This window comes from Periophthalmus magnuspinnatus, chromosome 18 (genome assembly GCF_009829125.3).
Source record: "Periophthalmus magnuspinnatus isolate fPerMag1 chromosome 18, fPerMag1.2.pri, whole genome shotgun sequence".
Classification (NCBI taxonomy): Eukaryota; Metazoa; Chordata; class Actinopteri; order Gobiiformes; family Gobiidae; genus Periophthalmus; species Periophthalmus magnuspinnatus.
Window position 1 is genome coordinate 8,994,284 of NC_047143.1, and position 19,180 is coordinate 9,013,463.

Here is a 19,180-nt window from a genome sequence, read left to right on the forward strand (position 1 = left end):
GTTTAGGGAATTCCCCAAGTGAAGATGTGTGACTTTATTAGTTATTGTGGCCCATGTGTGAAACCACGGGGAGAGTTATGTTAAACGCTGTAGCAGAGCACTTGTCTGAGCTGTTCGTCTTTAAAGGATGACCTTCATTATCGGGCTGCGCCAGACCACAGCGGCTCAGAGCGACTGGACCCAGAGGCGGGTTTGTGTGGTCTCGCTCTCATTCCAGCAGGTCTGCGCTTTTTCCTATTCCCTCCATTTACCTCCCATCACTCAGACAGACAGACCTCTGCCCAGGCAGGGGAACATTTGTGTCAGACTTTGACGCATCACAGTCAAATATGTGGTATTGTTTTTCAAAACACTGTCTATTAGATTAAATGAGGCTTGTGTAAGCTGCTTATATTAGACCCATGGAGATGGACTGTAGCAGTTTTTGCCTTGCGTAAAACACAGCAGACTAGATGTTAATGTTGGAGATGACTCTGGTGGAAAGTTAAAACAAGTCCCTGAGTTTGTGCCTGAGTTTTGAAAGACGTGTCATGAATTGAAGAGCAGTTCGTGATCCCTGATTATCTGTGATAAAATGGTAATATGTTTCAGCAATCATCATCTCAACTTCATAATTTTCTTCGCCTCACTGTGTCCCGTCCTGTCGCCTGTGACAGACAGACATACATTTCAGAGGACTGTATGATATTTTTGAAAATATTTATTTAAGTAGATTAAACCAACTAAGTAGCATAAACTCGATACAGTAAATAATACATTTGCCTCTTATATGAAGTACCATTTCTCTTACAATCAAGCTATTTTCTGGGTTTCTGTCAAGATTTCCATGTGTCTGCCGGGGCTAACTGTTTTGGAGGTTGGAAGAAGAGCTGCATAAGCGTTTGTTTTTTCTTGTCTGGGTCTCTTTGCTCTGGAGAAATATTCATGATTGCTTTTCAGTAACCCCCCAAAAGTGCATTATTGGGCCTCTTCAAAAAATCCTTTTGCACAATAAAACATTTGTCAAATATTAAAAATGTTAGTGGACAGCTCTTTCTCTCTGTTATCTCATTTGACCATATCGCAGACTCTGGCAAATGGATACTGAATATTTTCAGTATTTTCCGATTTCTGTGCATCTTGGTAGACCCCAGGATTTGTCATTATTTCCTCATTGGCTTTTATTTTGTGTACATAATGCAATTACATTTATGAATTATGAGAAAAAGTACGAAGACAGGTCCCATACATTGAATTTAGTACTTTCCATTTGAAAAAATCTAAACTTTTGATACTGAAGTGTGTTCATTGAGCTGGTTTTGATGTTGGAGCAGAGACTGACAAAAGGAGCAAGGTAGTTGAGCCATCTCCATGTGTTGATTACCCCTGTGACCTTATGCCAAATATATGAGTTGATGACAGACAGCCAGGTACTTAAAACACTAGTTAGTGTTGTCAAGTCATAGGGCTTCCACAAAGCATGGACTGTAATTACACTATTTTGAGGTTTTGAACTTAACTGTCACATGATGTTGTTGCGAGACAAGGGATTTTTGTGTCTTGTACTGAGCTTAAAATTAGAAATCAGCTGATGCGTTTTTTCATGGCCAATGCAGATACAGATTGTTTAGAATCCAGAGAAACTGATGGTCATTGAGCTCTGCCGATGTTTAGAGCTGATATAAGGGGCAAGCTTAGATAATTTTGTAATTTAAATTTTCTAAATACTCACTGTTTTGTGCTGTTATCTTTTCACATTAGTGTTAAAATAAAGTTTTGTGTGTACTCTTTAGGCAGTAGTCTTCGGCAGTCAAAATAAAATATAGGCCGATAGCCGATACATTAAAGAGAGCAAATATCATTTTGTCTCTACTTAAAATGACTTATTATAGCTCATTTTCTCAGTTTCTATTTGTTTACTAATCATATTGCTCTTTTATTACAGTGTACATTAAATCAGATATCACAATAAAATCTACAAAGCTTAATGCCACTAACACAACTAACATAATGTCATAACGACTGACGGGGACCAAAGATTCAGAACTTGGGTGAAAAGTTTAATAAAGTTTATTTACAGAGAATATAATACAAATGAAGGTAGATGGATCAGACCGTTGAGAGCAGGGTTGTTTGCAGTTGTCTTTGAGCGGGCCGTGGGCAGCGGGATTAGAGATGAGGTAGCCCATACTGGTCGAGGTGAACTGGGTCGGAAGGTGTGAGTGCTAGCACTATGGCCGTGTCCCAATTCGCCAAAATGACCTTAGATTCACCATTGGAAGTGTGCGTTGAAGGACAGATATGTAATTTCCAGCGCGACAAGGGCTGTCCAATTTCAATGCACCCGACTGTATGCGCCCGACAAACCTGCCCTGCCCTTTCCACCGTTTCCATGGAGATCGGACGTAACCAAAGTGTGCATCCATGCACACTTCACACACTGCTATATCCCATCATGCACCGCGACTACGCAAAAAAGAGAAGAAAATGTTCATACTGGTTTACCTCATCTACAACAGAGCGACATGAAACTGTTAAATCTGAATAAAGATAAGTACAGGCCATGTGTTTGATGATTAAAAAGGAGGGGAGTTACATGAAATAAAGGAATGTGCACTTATTGCAATAATAATTTCTAATGATAATAATGTATTCTTATTGTCTAGCAATAAGAATAATGTAAGAATGTTCATTTCTATTGTAAGCGTCAAAGACCAAGACACTGAAACATAAAGTCAGAAGGTTTAATGAGTTCCACACAGGTAATGTGATCAATGAAGCAACGGACTCTCCAGGAAGGATAGAAGAGAGTCCTGAGACGTGCACAAAATCTTCATGAGTTCTGGTACATTCCATAGGTCTGCACCCCCTGGTGGGCACGTGTCATTTACCTTCATGTTAGTAAATCAAGATACGAGCTTGATGTAGCGCTGCACTGCTAGAAAATACCTTACAATAATAAGATGAAAAGAACTGGCACGGCATAGAAGGGAAACAGTGCCCTCTACTGTTATTAAAGTGGTGTAGCCACTGGCCAAAATACCGAATCGTTAAACTGCAATATCCCACTATATGTACCACTAATCAGTGTCTCTGGTTTATAGACTATGAATGTCAAAATGATATTGTTACCTCTGTCTCTGTTATTACGTTTTCACAAGATATATTTTGTTAAAGTTATGAAGTAGCTACAATTGAGAAAAATCACCTTGAAACTTATATTTGCCTATTGATATTCAATCTAAACAGAAAGAAACAGCTGCGACGACGACATCTTGACTTTTCTTCTATTAAATAATAAATAATTAAAAATAATGTACATAATGTACATATCGTATGCTCAAAGACGTACGGTCTGTGGTGTAGGCCTGTCCCATTTCAGCAAGATGGCGGCTACACTGAGGAGGGCACATTCTTGTCCGGAAGCTTCAAACTACACTTTGAGGAGTACTTCGAAGGGAACTTTCAAAAGGTGCATTTGGCGAATTGGGACACGACCTATGTGTCAGGTCCACTGTCTCTTTGTCATCCTCAGGTGCGGCTTGATTATGGAATTAGCTGCAGGTGTGCATGGGAGGAGCCAGAGTCTCCGCCCAGCTCCAGGTTCTGACACAAAAGGGAGGGGGAGCACAGCACAAGAAAGACAGGACAGACTAGGATCTTGACTCACAAAGCGGTAGAATGAATAAATAAAATAAAATAGTAAAATAGCAAAAGAAAAGAGAGAAAGTAAAAAGGGGTTCCATAATAAAAACATAAAAAATGTAATATATAAAATAGAACCCTTTCACTTCTAGGGCTGTAGTCCACTAAAGAAATTCATGTCCTACTGATTGATTAGTCGACTAAAAAGTGGGTGTGACTAAAGCTCTCAAAATTCTCTATGTAGCTGACCCATTCGGCACTCACAAGACTGTAACTGCACAGGATTGAAAAAACAACATTTTATGCAGACAAAAGATATAGGAAACAATGTATATATAAATAAAGACAGATTAAATTTGTGAATCATGATTTTAATCTGCTGTTTACATATAAATACCAAAAAATACCTAATCTTCAACTAACTCTTTTCCGCTGTTGCCACATATAAATCCACATAAATCTACATAAAATGATTTTTTGACTAATAAAAACCGCCAAGTGACTACAGCCATACTCTGCATGGGGAGCTTCCTTGTCATTGAGCAGTGTTCCTGAGTTTACTATTTGTGGTATGTGACAGTGTCCTACTTGGCCTGGACAGTGCTCTCATGGTCAGGATGTGCTGCTGCCAAACCCAGGCTGTCCTGTTAGAGGGAATTAGTCAATGAAAATGAAGTGACTGAGGCCGATGTCACAGCCACAATGTCTGCACATTTTTATGTCTCCTGACCCAGACTACAATAATAAACCACATTTGCCTGTTAACAATCTCTTCTTATACTCTGAATTTCCCATCTATTAGCTTTGTCTGTCTATCGTGTTATACAATCTACTTAAGTGTCACTGTCTATAATAGTCAAGTCATCCCTTTGCCCAGTTCTACATAGGTAGATTCTAAAACATGCCTGTCAAAAGTTTGGACACAATTTTTAAATTTATGTTTCTTCTTTATGTATGTTTCTTCTTTATTTCCATAATTATGTGTTGTAGATTTAAAGGTTTTTTTTGTTATTGTTTTTTAATAGCTGCACTTTGCTTTGATTACTGGTTTTGACACTTGGGCTTCCTTGACCTTGACAAGGCATACCTGTGAAGTGAAAACCATTTCAGGAGACTTCACCACGACGCTCACTGAGAAAAGGTCAAGGGTTTGCAGCACTGTTAACAATGCAAAGGCTGGCTACTTTGAGGATTGAAATTTAAATTATAAAAAAAAAAAAAAAAAAAAAAAAAATTAAGTTTTTTCTGTGCTACATAATTCCATATATTTTGAGTAATCTGGCATTATTAATCTGTCTACATCACTAAAGCTCAAAATGCTCTGTTCCACCTTCTGATGACATGAAATGATATTTTTCAAGTTAACACATACCTTTTTTTTTTTTTTTTTAGTTCAGTGGAGATTAGTAATTCCAGGGTTGAAGTCATCCAAGTGATTCTATTGAAGGTGTATGGAGTTTAAAATCACAGTGAAGCATTTCCTGTATTAACTGTATTAATACATGACATCACATAGTGGAACCAACTGTGTTTTGTTTGAGAGAGAACAACTAAATATGCAGGATTTGTGCCTATATGTGCAGGGTTTGTGTGTTAAACGTGTGAATGAAACAAAACAAAATTCATCTTATGTCTTTGATAAAACAATATTATAACGTAGATCTAAAAACATCTGGGCCCTTTATACAAACCCACTTATGTGCTCAGGCAACTCCAGCGATTGTCAGGTGGTGCTGACACAGGCTTTATAGAAGTTTGAACTGTAATTTATGTGCTCTGCTTGATCCAAGAGAGACTTTAACACTCTAGTCAGCATCTTCACATTTTCTTTTAACTGCTGTTTTAAGTCCCAAAGAAGCATTATTATAAAACAGTTGCTCTGAACTCACTGGAAAATCATATTTCCGCTAGACCACCATGATGCTGTAACCTAGTCATTTTGTTAATAGGATGGTAATTATCTCAACTATGAAATTCCCTCACTGAAAACCCCACAGTTCGGATTAAACAACAAATTATACAAATTATTCTAGCACAATTATTTATTTTGGCTTCCTGACAGAGCCGAGTAGCAGAAGTGACATGGGCTGGCACCTAAAGAAACCAAAATTATTACTACGTTCCAGGAGTGGCAAACTAAATAACATGTTTTTATGGTCTGTAGGTCTATTAGTAAGCCACTTGCAATGTTGAGGTTAGATTTGAAAGTGCCAAAGTCCCTAGATGTGTTTTCTTTTGTGGGCAGTGGACTTATTTGTACCAAAGTCTGTATGTTTGCTTGTTTAAAGGGACTGTAAATAGTTGTTATAGACAATGTAAAGTAACCCACAACCTGTGTCAGCATTAGTGTTGTCACGATACTAAAATTTCAAACTTGATTTTGATAATAGATTCAATACTCAATACAGATTCCTATACCACAGTGATACTTAAAACACTCTTTCTTTAGGCAATAGAATGGGATTTTTAACATTAAGTGATAGTACTTTCTTTTATATTACCATGTAGTCTTATATCCATCATTTGTCCAGGTAGGTTCCATAGTGGTCCATGGGCATATGTTAGCCTATGTGGTCTTACACTAGTTCTGATACAACTCAAGCCCATTCTGAAGCTATTCAGGAAAGGTTCACTTCAATCCAGTGATTGTGTCTTTTTTGTACTAATACCTGCTCAAATGAGTGTCCAGTTTGGATAATAGTTTTAATATTGATTAGTGTCTGATTTTTAATACTTTTGACAGTCTTAGTCACCTTAAAGCAGTTCAGTTTCTTATCTTTTCTGAGCATAGATATCCCACTAAACAAAAAAAAAAAAAAAAAAAAAAAACATGAACTAAAAGCATTTGTTTCCAAGCAACTGCATATTTCCAAAGTTGTAGGTTTGCAGAGAGCGTGAATACGGCATGAGCCAATTGAGTGTTGGTTTGTTGAAACATTCTTGTTTTAATAAAAATCCATGGGAACTGAGTCAGTACAATCTCCAAGCAATAGCTCTTTTATGCCTGACATCCTTTTGCAATAATAGCCTCCTATGTTGCGCAAAACTCCCTTAGTGATCTAAGGTAATTTATCTTACAGAGAAAATCAATAAGTTGAAGCCTTTCCATTGAGGTTTGGAATTCTCAGTTATACTAGGGGAAATCTCCATCTAAACTGAGTGCCAGGATAAATTAACTCCTGCCGCGAAGGAAAGAATGGAGCAATGCAGCCATTAACAATCAACAAAGGAAGCTTGTCTCCGTGGTCTAGCCTAAGCTTGGAAGATATGGGATAGACTTTCATCAGTGTCTTAAGCCATTGACAGTCCCCAATGTGTTCCCAATATATAAGCAGTTTTACATCGGCAGTCTGGATTTAGTGCGCCTCACCGCACTGTTGCCCTTTGTTTGTTTTCATTCAAATCTTAGTCTTAGTCCATGAACCGCTGATGTCATTATTCAACACAGTCTCAGATATTACATAACCCAAGCATACGTGGAAGAAACAGAATACTTAGTGAATAATTGTATTTATATTGCAAGACTTTCATAATGTGAGACGTGACCTGCCTGGTATTTTTGGTGAACAAGCCTGACATTTTACATTTAGCCCAAGCTCAAATTGCACAGTGGGCTATTAGTTGAGGCATTCTGGGTTGTTGGAATATAGTGGTTTGTTTGTTTGTTATCTTTCTATTGTCACTGAACGTTTTTACCCCTTAACAATAAATACAAGTATATAATAACACTCTAGTAAAATGAAAGGGTTAATATACAGGTTTTTCAAAACACCCAGGGGTTAGTGGTTGATGAATCACAATAAATTGTAAGTCTTAAATGGATATTCTTGTTCTGATGAAAATCCTTTTGTGAAAACTTAATCCATCAACTGGACTGTCCCTTAGGTGTAATATATATCCACTGCACACTCACCAAGTCTTTAAAACAATATTATGTGATTGAAGTTTATGTGCATATTTTCTGAAATCTCCCCAAAATGGTTTACAAAGCCAACCAAGCAAGTGAATGGTCCTTTTATCTGATCCACAGACTCTATATATATGATAGAAAAAAATGTGATAAATTAAGTCTGTCTTAAACTATTTCTCTTTTGTAATTTGTGATTTATTATGTAAATCTCAAGAATGGAATTGTGTGTTGCATTGGGATTGCTTTCAAAATTTCAGCACCCACAAACTAAAAAAAATAGTTCAGGTAGACAATGGCACTCCCTGCTAGGAAAATATTACTGAATAATTGAATAAATCTAAATTGGGGAAAAAAATTGGGAGCAAGTTTTTCCAACTCTACATCAGCATAGCCATAACAACAAGTATCTTTTATGCTTTTCCTCTTGAACACTACATTGCCACTATGAGTTATATTTAGTGCTCCATGATTTTGGAAAATATGTTTCTGTCAGTTTGAATTAATCTGAAATGAAATTGTTCCTTAAGTCTTTGTGGAGTAATAATATATCACTTAAAAATGCATGTTTATTTGTGTTGGGTCAGTCCTTTAGTTTATTTTTGTGTCTGTATCTTGATCTGTTTACCTCCCAAAGAGCTGTTTGAATTATTTTTTTACTAGTCAAGCTTCAGCTCAAAGAGGGTAGAGGTTTCCAAACTATGTCAAGAATAATGAAAGTTGGATTTTGAGCTTGTGATAAGAGAAAACTAGCAAAGGTGCAAAAATAAAAGAGCACCAGTGCCTTTACCCTTGTCATCAAGGGTAAATGGTAGGGTTCATTAGCGATGGTAGGGTTCATTAGCATTCTGCATAGCTGGCATGCATTTCTAAATAGCCTTTTGATTAACAGCTGGCCTGCTTTGGCAACATCTTTATTCCCCTCAGGTATGGAAAGGTTGCTCCATCTCTCCTGCCAAACGCAATGAGGTGTAAGGTTTTGTAGTCTAATCAGACAAACGTCTGTTTAGAGAATGCCAAGTAACTCAGAAACAACAACCAACATAACCATAGAACTAAGCAATTATTAAACATTACTTTGTGCAATTTCATGACACCAGTGACACTTTACATAAAAGCATGCTGAAAATCTTGTAACTACTTTCAGCTTTGGGCTTGGCTTTGATACATGACTCCAAGCAGTTAAACTTACTTACTGCAAAGGTACTATTTTGATTGTGAACTTCTGTTAATGTAGCCTATTTCCTCTGGAAATTACAGCACAAAATACTTTTGTCTGAAATGATATGGTCTTTCTGGAGTTACTGTAAAGAGAGGCCTTTCCCTGCACTGTGACACATGTGGTTACTCTTATGTCATCAGAAATACAAAGATTATTTAGGAAGGTATCATTAGTGGCTATGTATGCCTGCTCTGTCTGGTGACATCTTCACTGTCACCTAGACCACCCAATGACTCATGGGAAACTACTGTGCCACTGAACCACTTTTGGCTTGAACTTAACTTAGTCTTAGAGTAAGGTTGGAGGACAATTTGATATTTTTGTACCAGACCACTGACATAAAAACTGGCACAACAGAACACAAGAAACATAAACTTTGAATAAATCAGCATGCACAGCAGCACATAGTGTAGTTTGTTCAGTCTCTTGTGCCTGTTAACTTGTACTGGTCAATAGACATGTATCAGTGTGCTCATACATGTACATACAAGAAAGAGAGAGTTGTGTCTCAGTCTCAGGCCTCAGTGTAGCTTAACAAGACTGGTCAGGCAGGGCCAGCAGATCCTATGTCTGGGTAGACTTAAGGGAGTAACAGCCTTCGGGACAAAAGTGTCCCTTCTCTGTGTCCTCCTCTGTACCCCAACACACAACACAACAGAAAAGCCTCTTCTAGGCCTCAGCCGCTCCATTGTTGTTGTTGGTGATGAAGTGGTCCATTCCATCGTATTTCCTTTAGATGGTCTTGGGGTATTTCATTTGAAAGGTCTTCTGCCACATTTGCTGCCACAAAAAGCCTATAGCATCTCTGAGGTCTATAGCTAGCTCCTTAGCTAGCCTCTTGCACATTCTTTATTAAAACAGGAAAAAACTGCTTATTTCACACAATCCAAAAGTGCCTTACTTCTGTTCTTTGAACTGCACATGCTTCTCTTCTTAGATGGATAAAATCCCATAATATGATGTTAAAAACTGAGGTCAAAAACCAAAAAGTTTCAAAAACTGCTCAGTGTGTGAGCCAGGTAGCCACAAGTGCAGACAGCCACTGTTGCCATGGGAGCATCATGTGGGGAGAGGGTCTCTGTGCTCGACTCTGACAGCTGGGAGCGGCTGCATTGACCCTTCCCAGACACAGTCTTCTCCCACTTTGCTTCTCGCTCCGCAGCTTCTGCAATTACCCACTGCTGCCAGAACTGCTTTAAGTTTGGACGGTTAGACAATTAGACCCAGGGGTTTCTCCCTTGCACTGTATCCTCTGTTTTCTGGTCGTACTGTGGTCTAGCCTAGCATGTCTAGTTAGGGTTTTCAAAAGTATTGAAAATCAGATACTAATCAATGCTGAAACATGTATCAAAACTACATACTCATTTTAGCAGATATCAGTACTAAAAAGACACATTTACAGGATAAAAATGAATCTTTTCTGAATAGCTTTTGAATGCTCTTGAGTTGTATCAGAACATAAAGTGTTGTATGCACATGGATCGCTATGGAACATTCCTGGATGCTTGAGTGACTACATAGATACAGTGGGGCAAAAAGTATTTAGTCAGCCACCAATTGTGCAAGTTCTCACACTTAAAAAGATAAGAGAGGCCTGTAATTTTCATCATAGGTACACTTCAACTATGAGAGACAGAATGAGAAAAAAAATCCAGAAAATCACATTGTCTGATTTTTAAAGAATTGATTTGCAAATTATAGTGGAAAATCAGTATTTGGTCAATAACAAAAGTTCATCTCAATACTTTGTTACATACCCTTTGTTGGCAGTGACAGAGGTCAAACGTTTTCTGTAAGTCTCCATAAGGTTTTCACACACTGTTGCTGGTACTTTGGCCCATTCCTCCATGCAGATGTCCTCTAGAGCAGTGAGGTTTTGGGACTGTCGGTGGGCAACACAGACTTTCAACTCCCTCCAAAACAGTCCCAAATCATGATGTTTCCACCCCCATGCTTCACAGTAGGTATGGTGTTCTTTGGATGCATCTCAACATATGACATTCTCCCAATCCTCTTCTGGATCATCCAAATGCTCTCTAGCAAACTTCAGACGGGCCTGGACATATACTGGATTAAGCAGTGGGATACATCTGGCACTGCAGGATTTGAGTCCCTGGTGGCGTAGTGTTACTGATGGTAGCTTTTGTTACTTTGGTCCCAGCTTTCTGCAGGTAATTCACTAGGTCCCCCTGTGTGGTTCTGGGATTTTTGCTCATTGTTCTTGTGATAATTTTGACCCCACGGGGTGAAATCTTACGTGGAGCCCCAGATCAAGGGAGATTATCAGTGGTCTTGTATGTCTTCCGTTTTCTAATAATTGCTCCCACAGTTGATTTCTTCACTTCAAGCTGCCTACCTATTGTGGATTCAGTCTTCCCAGCCTTGTTTCTGGTGTTCTTTGACAGCTCTTTGGTCTTGGCCATAGTGGAGAATGGAGTCTGGCTGGTGAAAGTTGTGGACAGGCGTCTTTTATACTGATAACGAGTTCTGACAGGTGCCATTAATACAGGTAAAGAGTGGAGGATAGAGGAACGCCTTTGAGTAGTTACAGGTCTGTGAGAGCCAGAAATCTTGCTTATTTGTAGGTGTCCAAATACTTATTTTTCCAGGAAATTTACAAATGAATTCATTAAAAATCCTACAATGTTATTTTTCGTGGATTCTTTCCCACCATTCTGTCTCTCATAGTTGAAGTGTACCTATGATGAAAAGTATAGGCCTCTCTCATCTTTTTAAGTGGGAGAATTCACACAATTGGTGGCTGACTAAATACTTTTTTGCCTCACTGTATAACACCAAATGACACTATAAAATAAAGTACTGTTACTATTATTTATTTTGTTGAAAATGAGAAAAAAAAGAAAAAAAAATTTAAAATGATTTTTCTTATTCATTTTTACATTGTGATATTGGACTCGGGTATTGAGTATCGTGTATTATACTTAGTATTAAGTATCGTAACAATGCTATATCTAGTCTACTTTCAACTATTATTCTTAAACCGTTACTCAGGTTTAAACAATTTGTTTGTTAGATACTGAATGTAGAAAAAAATGCTATGGCCTCTTGATACACATCCGGTCTGTTTGACCTGACCTCCGTAACCAAGGAAATAGATATTCACACTAAGGACTTTATCTTGGCTCTCCTTTTACTTATATTATTTATGATTTTTGGTCCTCTTTTATTTGCTGAGATCAGTTCATATTCCCAAAAATTGTTACTTTTTTATTCCAAGTTCAAAATACAAGCAGATGTCTAGGTTTTTCTACTCTTAAGAAAATAAAGCATTGTCTTAGACTTTAATGTTTTGTCTAATTGTATGTGGTGGATTGTAAACAAGGCTAAAGTTAGTTTGGGAACTGAAGCTGGTCTCGGGGGTGGACTGGGTTGCGTTGCCAGTGTTCTGGAGTGGTTTCAGCTGCACAGTCTGAAGGAGAAATAATTACAATCGTAGAGCTTTCTCCTCACCATCTCGCCACTTGTGCTCTTGTGCTGATGCAGGGTTTGGAGGAACCCTAGAATTGAGGGCTGTTTTTAGTGGTCTTCAGTGACGTTGTTCAATGTCACTAAACCTTGAAATAACTTGGTATTGGCAGACACAGCAATAAGTAAAATATCTGAGCTTAGAGGTATTACTTGCGGCATTAAAACCGTAAATCACACTGATACTGCAATACTGTAATATAAAACATAATGGGTCGCTGTTTATTTTAACACTTAATATGCTTATGTTTTCATGTTATATTGCAGACATTTAGTCTAGCTAGATTATCTGGTTTCTAACAAATATTTCTTTCCCATACAGCAAATCCTACGTCACTCCAGAGCAAACGCCAGTAAGGCCATATTCTTGATCACTGACGGCTACTCTAATGGTGGGGACCCTCGGCCAGTGGCAGCAGCCCTGCGAGAGCGGGGCGTTGAGATATTCACTTTGGGCATTTGGCAAGGAAACATCAGAGAGCTCCATGACATGGCATCAAATCCCAAAGACCAGCACTGCTACTTCGTCCACAACTTTGAGGAGTTTGAGGCCCTGGCTCGTCATGCATTGCATGAAGGTACTATAAGAAGAATGGTATAGATAAGAACTGAAAATATTCAATATTATTTCAGACACATGCACTGCCAACTTTGCATTATATCCCTATTCCAAGAGAAAGTTCAGCTTTGATAAACTTTAAACTTTCAAGAAATTTCAAGGCACCACTTTGAAGTCTTCGTGCTCCTGTCATCATATTTTGCCCCATTGTAATATTTTTCAATGGAGGCCTTGACCTTGTTCAACACTAGTTGTTGGGTTTTAGATTCATAAGACAATTGTTATTTTACATGGCCTCTTCTGTTATGTTTTGCCAACTGCCTCACGCTGATTAAGAAACCTCTTTCCCACATTCAACTGGAGAGTTTTCATACTTCTTCTGTAGTTTTAAAACCATAATGATAAAGAATAGCAGGTAGTAGATATAGAGAAGATTGATACTCAGATGCATTGTGGCTCAGTGGTGGCTCACCTGTTCAAGCTTGCAAACCTTTAATTTACATTATTGTTCTTTTCACTCCCCCAAAAAATGGCATTTAAGTTCTGTGTTGTCTTGTCATTATAGCCCAATATCAAAGATAACCTTAAAATCTGGTTTTGTTTATTTATAAAGTATCACATAATCTAAATATATTTAAACTAACACCTGATCACCTTCATTTGAGTATGAATATTTTCCTCCTTCAGACCTGGTGGACCTCTCCATGGGCAGTTACATCCAGGAGGACCAGTCACGGTGCTCATCTCTGTGTGAAGCAGGGACAGACTGCTGTGATTTGATGGCCAGCTGCAAGTGTGGCACCCACACAGGACAATACGCCTGCGTCTGTGAGAGGGGCTACTATGGCAAGGGCTTACAACACGAGTGCACAGGTATGAGGCACTAATCATCATCACAAGGTCCAATCAATGCTTTACAAAGGAAAACAAGGCAGGATACATTTGGATATACAAACATACATAAATACATACATGTATAACACATACATGTATTACATATAGATGTGTGTGTGTGTATATATATATATATATATATATATATATATATATATATATATATATATATATATATATATATATATATATATATATATATGAAGAGAGAGAGAGAGGTTAAGAGGTATCAGTGTCATCTACTGCATACTTGAAACTTGAAATTGGTTATATCCACTTATCACTCAGTCATAGAGTATTGCTGAGGCTGACCAATAGGAGGTGTGGGAATGAAAAAAGTGTGTTTGCTTGAGCATAAAGTTGCATTCATGAGAAAATTGATTTGTCAATCACAATAAAAATACATACAAAAATAGCTGATTGTAACAGGAATGAGATTACAATTCTATTTTTATCACCATATTGCCAATCCCTAGCAGACAGAAGCTCTGGATGGTGTATTCCACAAATATTGTCACTTTGACAGAACCTGATAATATCTGTTTAGTGATGTGACATGCGGTTAGGTTTAACACAGGTGTTTGGCTTCATTTTTAACCCATGTGTTTTTAATCTACTAAGATTCATTAAGATAAGACTAAAGAGAAAATCCTTTTAAGCCTCGGATGAAATTAAATAATTTAAATCAACACAAAAGTGACAGAAAAGGGGAGATTTTAAACAGAGCAAAGAGAAAGGGTGATAAGGTCATTGTATTGTTGAGTCTGAGACCCATGATGCTCATTAATCTGTTTAATGGTTAAATTCATGGCACAAACACAGAGCCGGCTCTGGCAGTGTGCGAGGGAGAGACACTGTATGGCGCTCAAACCACAACTGGAACTGCTCCCTATGTCTGCCTCTTTCTCCCATAACTCTTATGAAGACATAGACTCTTTTTAAATCTATGTCTTTTCTGAAACTGCATTTTAGCAGCCTGTAGGGTACGACTCAACACCTTATGGTGTTTTTCTAACATAGTGTGAAATACCTCATATGTGATTTTAACACTACTTTTATTAAGCGCTTTATTTTCTCATAACTTAACTTGTATTTGATGTAGTGCTGGCTCCAAAACCAATTAGGATTGTGGTGAGTAAGTAAGCAAAATGCCAGCACAGCTTGCTTGAATATTAGCTGTTGCTTTAACCCTAATGCTCTTGACTGAACTGAAACTGCTCTATGAATTATGGGTAAGGTGCCCCTAATGTGTCCCTGGTTGGTAGCTTTGTGGTTTAGTCTTTATTGTGATACTGTTTCTTCTTCATTTTCACTTTCTGACATTTGTGGATGTATTAAGACCAAGCCTGATCCTGTGTGTGGATTAGGCCTATTATTTTGATTGGTTGGTGGTTTTCCCTGTAACACGTCCAAAAGCCCTCAGTGTACTGCAGTGTTAGTTATGAATCTGTCAACAGCCAAGTCAAACAGCCTCTTCCACAAAACATGTCAGGAATTCCAGTAGATAAAGCCAGTTGGAAAACCCCTTTTAAAAGAACAACATATTGTTTTACTTGAAATTGTAAGTACAGTATCTCTCAGTCTTATTTCAATAGCATGGTACTTGTTTAATTGATAAATGTTGTGCCCAAAAGCAGATCTCTACCAATATGAGCCTGGCCCACACGCAGCATTTGCATTATCTGTGAAAGTAATAGAGTAAAGTAATAGTGATATTTAATGGTGTTTTAGTTTAGTTTAAAGTGCACTTGAGAGATTAATATGTTTTCTGATTATTACTTGATTTTGTGGGATACTTTAGGTAAATATTCATCATAATTTTACACAAGTAAGTTGCAATTTGTGAAGAAAAGTAGAAAATAAAAAGTTGTAAAATACAGGACCTGCAGTGACCTCTAAAACCGAACCCCTTTGCCTATCTACCTACCTAATTGCCATCAATTCCATCCAAAATGCTAAGACAGTTTACACATAAGGAAGGCATTTTTCTGACAGTAAACATTGATTTAACAAAATAAATGTTCTGTAATTTATTTCTATTTGTCAATTATGGCCATTGTTAACATTACAGTTGCTAGGTAACCTCTGTTACCTGTGTACAACCAGAAGTAAAATTATAACCTTCACCAAAATTACAAAACTAAAAAACTTGGCAAAATTTAGTCAAATTTAAATATAGTGATGTTGTCGATGTTTTACAGAAATGAGTTGTCTAACCCATAATGTGCTGTTTATTTTATATGTTGTATACAGATCTATTGTTGTACTGTAACATGTTTGCATAGTAACTAAGCATTGCCATTAAACATGTTGTTATCTGTGACCCATAGGACTTATCAGTGTCTTTTGTGGCCTATGAGAGTGACAGCAGCTCTGGACTGTGTTAATATGGTGTCAGCACTAACTCTGCCCCTCTCGCCTCTGCTATGCCTGGATAGTGGAGACAGGCACAAGAGGCCGTTGATGAAAGCAGAGTCCAGAATTTAAATGTGTTCAAAGGAGCTTTGCCGCACAAAACTCCTAGCTTACTCGTTCTGTGTATTGTTTTAGTAGTAATTAGAAAAACGTTAATTTTAATGTCCTTCTGAAATTTCAAACTCGATTTCAGTACTATGTAATAGACATAGACATATCTAGTTTCAGTTATAGTTTCAGTATCGATTCCTTTCTGAGTATCTTTTTTTTGTTTTACAGTCCTAGATTATATACATTGCTGTAAACATTTTTTTCTTTCACGCTACATCCATCTCCCCTCCTATTAAATGACATGTAGGTGTTAGAAAAAGCTAATTGATGACTACACTTGGTCTGGGAAGTTGTAAACCAGACTAGTGGTTTAAACTGAAGCCACCATGTACAACTTACGACTGTAAAAAGACAGATCAAGGAGACATGCTCCACCCAAACATAAGACAACCCCATAAGCACATCTGAAACCTTGTTCTCTATATAACTGTATATGCTATCTATTTTTTCTGTCTTCATTTGATAACATTTATAAACAATAGAACATTTCTATTGTCCTTGTTCCCATTTTTGCTGTAAATGCTACTAAAGCGCACTTTCTTTGTGGTGATACTTCCGGATAAGTTGGAATCCCATTTATTTCAATTAAGAATTTGGGAAAAGTTTCCCTGCTAAAATATGATATAAAGTAGGTTTATGTGCAACAACAAGTCAACAATGCGCCAATTCTCTGGGAGGCTTTAAAATGGCTCTGGAGTCCATATAGAACTTTTTTGCTTCTAAGATTTGCAGCCCCATGCAAAGTAATACAACCTGAATAGTTATGGCAGCGCCCACAGCAACTTACAGAATAAGGTGGATAGGATAAGTTAAATAGACTAGGATTGTCAAATGTTTTGAAAATCAGATACTAATCATTATTAAAATTGGTATCGATACTAGATACTCATGTAAGCAAGTATCGATGCGAAAAACACACATTCACTTTTCTGAATAGCTTTTTCCTTGAAAGAATTTCCCAAGGGAAATCTCCCTCTCTCCCCCTCTCTCTCTGTCTCTCTCTAAAATGTTATTATCGTGCCAACACTACAATAGACATTATAGTACTTTTAAGTCAATTTTTTAATGATAAACTGTTTAACTATATTTTAAGTAAATAGTGTTAGACAAACTGCATTTTCTTCAATCTAATTCAGCCTACCATTACCAATATATATTTTTATTTTTAAACTGTTCATTCACCCTTGACTGGCTCTGTGTGGCCGTCCTCTGTTGCACATGCTTTCCTCCTGACTCTGTGTTTGTGGATTTATGAGGAGCTGTTGACTGAAATTGCTTCCGTTGAATAAAGAGATTGAAGTGGGACACACGCCAGGTCAAAGGTCACCATTTTGACAGGAAGTAAAGCAAGTTAGGCAGTCAGATGCTTGCTTTATACTTTGGCTTTCTTACATGCTGAAGATAAATGTGTTTTTATTGTGCTTTTTTGGCTAATTATTTCTAATTTAAATGTTGTCAATGATCAGTTTGGGTCCTTTTAATGGAGATGTTCACAGCCAATCCTCAGTCAGTAGATTCTGTGGTTTGGAACATATGTAGGACTAGAAATCTGAATTATTACACAACTGTCTTGTTTATGATCAGTAAATATAAATAGTTTATAATCAGTAATATATATTTATTTTTAAAATACAATTGAAAAAAATAACAAATTTAATAAATTATGATATCATATCATGTGTTTTTTAGGGTTTTCAAAAATATAGAAAATCAGATACTAATTGATACTAAAACTAGTGCCAAAAGTAGATACTTGAACAAGTATCAATACTCAAATAAAGTCATAAACAGGAAAAAGTTTAGCCTATCTGAACAGTTTTAGGATGAACACATAAAGAGTGCTATTATTTTGTGTTGAAAACAGAACACTACATTACATTCTTTTATCTAAAAAGGAGCATTTTAAAATGGAATTGAGATCTGTATGGAATATCGAATCTATTCCTTAGTATCAAAATTCAGTTGGAAATTTTTGTATCGTGACAAGACTGCTTTTATTTCATTCTCGTCAGCTTCCAGACTGCACACAAAAGCTATTAAGTATTCCATCTCTATAGACTCCCTTGCATCATATTGAAGACTTGACAGATCCGGGGTCTACAGAAGCCAACCCCTCCTCATTTGGAGCCTGCGTAGGTGGACATCCTCTTCCCTTTTTCCCTGGCTGTCCCGATGGAGCGTACAGCCGACCTAAACGAGACTCTGGTCTGGTGATTTAGAGCCTCCTGACATTCCTCAAAGATGGGATTCCCAAACACTTTCTGGTTCAGATGACCTGTGTTTTCACGATGGAAAATCACCCTGATCTGTGCAGACGCTTACACACTAAACATCTCCGTTTCCGTCGTCTATTTTTATATCCGAGGAGGGGCAGACAGAAAACCAGATGTCCACTTTCTTTGGGACTGATTAAGACTCCCTGTGAAGTTCCATTTGTTATTTTCTTTTGCTTAATGATTATTTCCCATATATACAGTCATACTCAAAGTGATCTTATCTTCTTGAAATGACTGACACCAGAGATCCAAAATCATGGAAATGTATAGAGTAAAGCATTGGTCCTTAATAATGTTATCATGATACTAAAATTTCAAATTCGATTTTGATACTAAGGAACAGAGTTGATACTCAAAACAGATTATGATACCACAATAACTGTCTTTCTTCAGACAAAAGAATGTGATTTTCAGTATTAAATAATAGTACTTTCTTTTATATTACCATGTGGTCTTGTATTTGTGTAAAGCCTTAGTCATCCAAGTAGGTTCTGATTTAGCACAAGATTGTTCTAATGCTATTCATGAAAGGTTCATTTCTATCTTGTGAATGTGACTTTATATCAATACTTGTTCAAATGAGTACATAGCTTCAATACTAGATTTAGTATGAATCCTGAATGCAAGCAACTGGATATAAACAGATTTATTATTGTCTTTTCTGCACTTCAAGTTTGCATGGGAAG

General features: G+C 37.3%; 1 protein-coding gene across 2 annotated transcripts in view; it reads left to right on the top strand.

Annotated features, from left to right (window-relative positions):
• The window catches only part of svep1 (sushi, von Willebrand factor type A, EGF and pentraxin domain containing 1), a 61,939-nt gene that overhangs the window by 3,739 nt on the left and 39,020 nt on the right, over nt 1-19,180 (top strand). For both annotated transcript variants that reach the window (XM_033983572.2, XM_055228836.1), the window contains exons 2-3: nt 12,562-12,817; nt 13,486-13,671. In XM_033983572.2, the coding sequence (XP_033839463.1) occupies nt 12,562-12,817; nt 13,486-13,671 (442 nt within the window). The remainder of the gene's footprint in view (nt 1-12,561; nt 12,818-13,485; nt 13,672-19,180) is intronic.